The sequence below is a fragment of the Melanostigma gelatinosum genome (assembly GCF_949748355.1).
Source record: "Melanostigma gelatinosum genome assembly, chromosome: 9".
NCBI classification, from domain to species: Eukaryota; Metazoa; Chordata; class Actinopteri; order Perciformes; family Zoarcidae; genus Melanostigma; species Melanostigma gelatinosum.
Genome location: NC_136642.1, coordinates 1,224,764 through 1,229,763, shown reverse-complemented (window position 1 = coordinate 1,229,763; position 5,000 = coordinate 1,224,764). Strand labels below are relative to the sequence as shown.

At 46.3% G+C, this 5,000-nt stretch overlaps 1 protein-coding gene across 1 annotated transcript in view; it reads left to right on the top strand.

Moving 5' to 3' along the window:
* Window positions 1-5,000, top strand: part of tg (thyroglobulin) — a gene marked incomplete at its 5' end in the record, with an annotated part of 34,070 nt that overhangs the window by 18,590 nt on the left and 10,480 nt on the right. Inside the window, 10 exons of the mRNA XM_079275141.1 lie at window positions 697-861; window positions 940-1,083; window positions 1,202-1,366; window positions 1,915-2,019; window positions 2,107-2,216; window positions 2,588-2,693; window positions 2,812-3,006; window positions 3,086-3,256; window positions 3,975-4,058; window positions 4,153-4,224. Of these exons, the coding sequence (XP_079131267.1) occupies window positions 697-861; window positions 940-1,083; window positions 1,202-1,366; window positions 1,915-2,019; window positions 2,107-2,216; window positions 2,588-2,693; window positions 2,812-3,006; window positions 3,086-3,256; window positions 3,975-4,058; window positions 4,153-4,224 (1,317 nt within the window). The remainder of the gene's footprint in view (window positions 1-696; window positions 862-939; window positions 1,084-1,201; window positions 1,367-1,914; window positions 2,020-2,106; window positions 2,217-2,587; window positions 2,694-2,811; window positions 3,007-3,085; window positions 3,257-3,974; window positions 4,059-4,152; window positions 4,225-5,000) is intronic.

Genomic DNA, 5,000 nt, shown 5'->3' with positions numbered 1-5,000 from the left:
CAGACAAATATCGGAGCTCTGCTCACACACCTTCAGCATGCACTGGGCTGTAGCTGTGTGAATATATTCTGCTGTGATTGCAGTCTGCCTTTTAGTTCTTGGACAGTTTGATGTTTTTCTTGGAGGCTAAATTTAGCTCCGTGTTTGGAGAATTGTATCCTTCATCACCGACACGCCTCATAACACAGAAGACAGACCCGTTGTTCTCCTTGAAGCACAAACATGTCTTCACTTTCACATCTTTCATTACATTTTCTTGCCTCTGCATCAATGTTTCTCTTCGTGGACATTTTGGGATTATTTGTGGATCTTTTTCAATCGTTGGAACCTCTTTTCGGGCTGTTGCCTCTCCTGTCCACCTGTTGTGATCGTTTTAATGTCGGTACACAGACAACATGCTATCTCATCATTTCAACTTTATATCTCATAATTTAGACCATGGGGATACTTTTATTTTCAAGTCTAACTTTTAATTATTTTTCCAAAACATTTTTTTTTTATTTTAATTTTTTTTTGCTGGCGGATTCACGGGCCACATAAAGTGAAGTGGCGGGCGGGTCGGCTCTGGTTTGGAGAGTTTACTGTCAGATGAATGTGATCAGATGTTAATGAAACATTAAATATATAAATAAAGGTTTGTTTGTTTAAAACCTTCTGAATCTGGATTCTTACTTGTTTTTGTGTTTTTTCCATCAGGTCTGTTCCTGAATGAGTCCAGACTCCTGGAGGGCGTTCAGGGTCTTCTGGGTAATATTAAAATCCGCTCCGTGCTTTCGTCAGAGCCCAAACTTGTTTCCGTGACGACAGCGAGCTTCGGGTGTTCCCGTGGTTACCACCTGGACAGCAACGGTGAAGGCTGCGGTAAGTCGTGCGTCTGACGGTCGTTCATCGTTTTCTGGTCCAGGACTCAGGTTTCTGTCTCCGTCTCTGTTCCCACAGTCGTCTGTCCCGCTGGGAGTTACTCCAGGGAGGGGGCGTGTCTTCTGTGTCCGCAGGGAACCTATCAGGATGAAGAGGGGCGGGACTTCTGCGACAGGTGTCCCAGAGGCTCCTCCCCTACCGGAGCGTCATCCGTCAATCAATGTGAGTCCTCAGTGTGAACATGAAGCGGAGCAGAGGAGGTGAACCACAGGTGTTCAACGTGTGTGTGTGTGTGTTTACCTGTGTGTGTTCATCTGTGTGTGTTTACCTGTTGTGTCAGGTGTGACCGAGTGTCAGAGGCGGGGCCTGCGTTGTTCAGAGCGAGGCGACTTCCTGTCATCGCAGCCTGACTTCCTGTCCGGCAGGTGGAGGTGTTTCGACAGCGAGGGGGCGGAGCTTGAGTGGACCAACAGTGACACGCCTCTGACTGATGACCAGTGCTCAGGTGGAGTCTCGGCAGCCAATCAGAGAGCAGTTTAAATTGATATGTGTTCATTGTGAAGCCCTTTGTGACATACGTGTGTGTGTTTGTGTGTGTGTGTGTGTGTTTGTACGTGTGTGTGTGTGTGTGCGCGCGTGTGTGTGTGTGCGTGTGTGTGTCTGTGTGTGTGTGTGTGTGTGTGTTTGTGTGTGTGTGTGTGTGTGTGTTTGTGTGTGTGTGTACGTGTGTGTTTGTGTGTGTGTGTTTGTGTGTGTGTGTACGTGTGTGTGTTTGTACGTGTGTGTGTTTGTGTGTGTGTGTCTGTGTGTGTTTGTACGTGTGTGTGTGTTTGTGTGTGTTTGTGTGTGTGTTTGTGTGTGTGTGCTTGTACGTGTGTGTGTGTGTGTTTGTACGTGTGTGTGTGTGTGTGTGTCTGTGTGTGTGTGTGTGTGTGTGTGCTTGTACGTGTGTGTGTGTGTGTTTGTACGTGTGTGTGTGTGTGTGTCTGTGTGTGTGTGTGTGTGTGTGTGTGTTTGTACGTGTGTGTGTGTGTGTGTGTGTGTGTGTTGTAGTTCTCAGCAGGTTTCAGGCTGTTCCTGGATCAGATCTGATTGTCGGAGCTGAAGACACTGAAGTCCTGCAAACAACGACCTCTGACCTCACATCCTGTGTCCAAGGTGAGTCACACACACACATTGTGAATGTCATTATGGTCTGTATGTGTGTGTGTGCGTGTGTGTTGACTGCTCGTCTCTCTCTCTCAGCGTGTGCAGTGGAGCCGTCCTGCCACCATGTGGCGCTGTTCAACCAGCAGACTCAGTGTGAACTGTACAGCACACACACACTGAACACACAGTGCAACACCTCCCAGCAGGTACACACACACACACTGAACACACAGTGCAACACCTCCCAGCAGGTACACACACACACACACACAGAACACCTCCCAGCAGGTACACACACACACACACACACACAGAACACCTCCCAGCAGGTACACACACACACACACACACACACACTGAACAGCTCCCAGCAGGTACACACACACACACACACAGATGAGAGTGACATTGACATCTTTCCCAGTAAATGAACGGACATGAACTGAACTCCCAGAGTGCATTTCATTCACAAGCAGCCAATCACAGAGCTCCGTGTGTCTGTTGTGAGCCGAAGTTAATAATCATTAATCTTCTAGCGACTCATCCACTGATTCAACTTTTTATTTTATTCCCTCAGACCAGCGGGTTTCTGGGTAATCCTCAGGCCGAGCTCTTTGATTGGCTGAGCTGCTCTCTGAGAGTGAGGGGCGGAGCTTCAGACCTGCTGGTCATCAGGAAGAAAGGTACTGTAACCACGGCAACCAGACGACGGGACATCCACAAGAAAACAAAACACACTTCTGTAACTGTGTGTGTGTGTGTACCTGTGTGTGTGTGTGTGTGTGTGTGTGTGTGTCTCAGGTGTGGAGTTCTCCTCTCGTCAGCAGCAGAGCTTTGAGAGGATGAGGATGATGAAGGTGGTCTCAGGTGTGTTCAGGACTCAGGTGTTCTCCAACGGAACCTCTCTCTCTGACGCTCACCGTTTCTGTCAGGACGGCTGCAGCCGCGACACCTGCTGTGACGGGTTCATCCTCAACCAGAACATCCTGAACGGAGGTGTGTTCTTACCATGGAGACGCCCAACACCTGGTGAATGGATGAAATCTATGATCTGACCTCCTCCTCCTCCTCTCAGGGTCTCTGCTCTGTGGTTGGCTGAGAGCTCCGTCAGTCTTGATGTGTGGGGACCAGGACTGGGATGTGATTGGACAGGGAACAGCCAATCGCGTCTGTGGGGCGGGGCTAACCTACAACGAGCAGCAGAGGAGCTTCGTGTTCGACTTCGGAGGACAAAAGTTCACCATCAGTAAGAAGAACTACAAAACTGAATCAGCCAGTGGGAGGACTGTTACTGCCCCGTATCTCTGGTGGACTTCCCAGACACGCCGCAAAGCTTCATGTGTGGGGGGGGCGACTCCTCTGGTTGTATAGAAGTCTATAGAAAATGACTCTACTTCTCTCTTGATTTATTACCTCAGTAAACATTGTAAACATGAGTTTATGTCTCAATCTCTAGTTTCAAGTCTTCTTCAATACAGCATGATGTTCATTTAGTACATTATGGTCCATTTAGAGTCACACAGACCATAAAGCAGGGGATGCTTTAGGGCGGGACTACACGCTGATTGACAGGTCTCTAATAGACCATAAAGCAGGGGATGCTTTAGGGCGGGGCTACACGTGATTGACAGGTCTCTAATAGACCATAAAGCAGGGGATGCTTTAGGGCGGGGCTACACGCTGATTGACAGGTCTCTAATAGACCATAAAGCAGGGGATGCTGCCCATAAAACATCATCATAAATCATTCTACTGATCTTAGCTCCACCCTCTCATATCTGGTTGCAAAAACACAAGATGGCGATGTTGAAAATGCCGAACTCGAGGCTTCAAAACTGTAGTAAACAAACCAATCGGTGACGTCTCAGTGAGAACGTGCGCTTCCTATAACTCCGCTCTGAACGCTCACTGAGGATCAAAGGTCTGCACGGTTCTGATGTTTACTCCGTTGTTTGGTCCTCCAGCTGATTCGTCTCTTCCGGCCGACAGTAAGAAGAAGGACTACCAGGCCTCCATCGTCAGCTTCCAGGCCGTCTACCTGAACACAGGTAAACTCATGTTCATGGTCTTCAGTAGTGATGACGGCCCGCGGCTCAGCTGACGTGAGTGTGGTCGTTGTTTCTCACTGTTGTTGTTTGTCAGATGCTGATTCAGCAGCTGGAGGTTCTGGTTCTACTTCCTGTCCAGCAGCAGAACTCAGTCCTCCTCTAGACGGTTCGTATTCCTTCAGAACTCACACCTGCTCCTCCATGGACTAATACCACTAATACTACACAAGTACTCTGTTACAGTAACAGTACTAATACTACACAAGTACTCTGTTACAGTAACAGTACTAATACCACTAATACTACACAAGTACTCTGTTACAGTAACAGTACTAATACTACACAAGTACTCTGTTACAGTAACAATACTAATACCACTAATACTACACAAGTACTCTGTTACAGTAACAGTACTAATACCACTAATACTACACAAGTACTCTGTTACAGTAACAGTACTAATACTACACAAGTACTCTGTTACAGTAACAATACTAATACCACTAATACTACACAAGTACTCTGTAACAGTAACAGTACTAATACTACACAAGTACTCTGTTACAGTAACAATACTAATACCACTAATACTACACAAGTACTCTGTTACAGTAACAGTACTAATACCACTAATACTACACAAGTACTAATTGATTAAAGGACTGATTGATTAAATGACTGATTAAATGACTGATTGATTGAAGGACTGATTGATTGAAGGACTAATTGATTAAAGGACTGATTGATTGAAGGACTGATTGATTGAAGGACTAATTGATTAAAGGACTAACTGATTCAAGGACTGATTGATTAAATGACTGATTGATTAAATGACTGATTGATTGAAGGACTGATTGATTGAAGGAGTAATTGATTAAAGGACTAATTGATTAAAGGACTGATTGATTAAATGACTGATTGATTGAAGGACTGATTGATTGA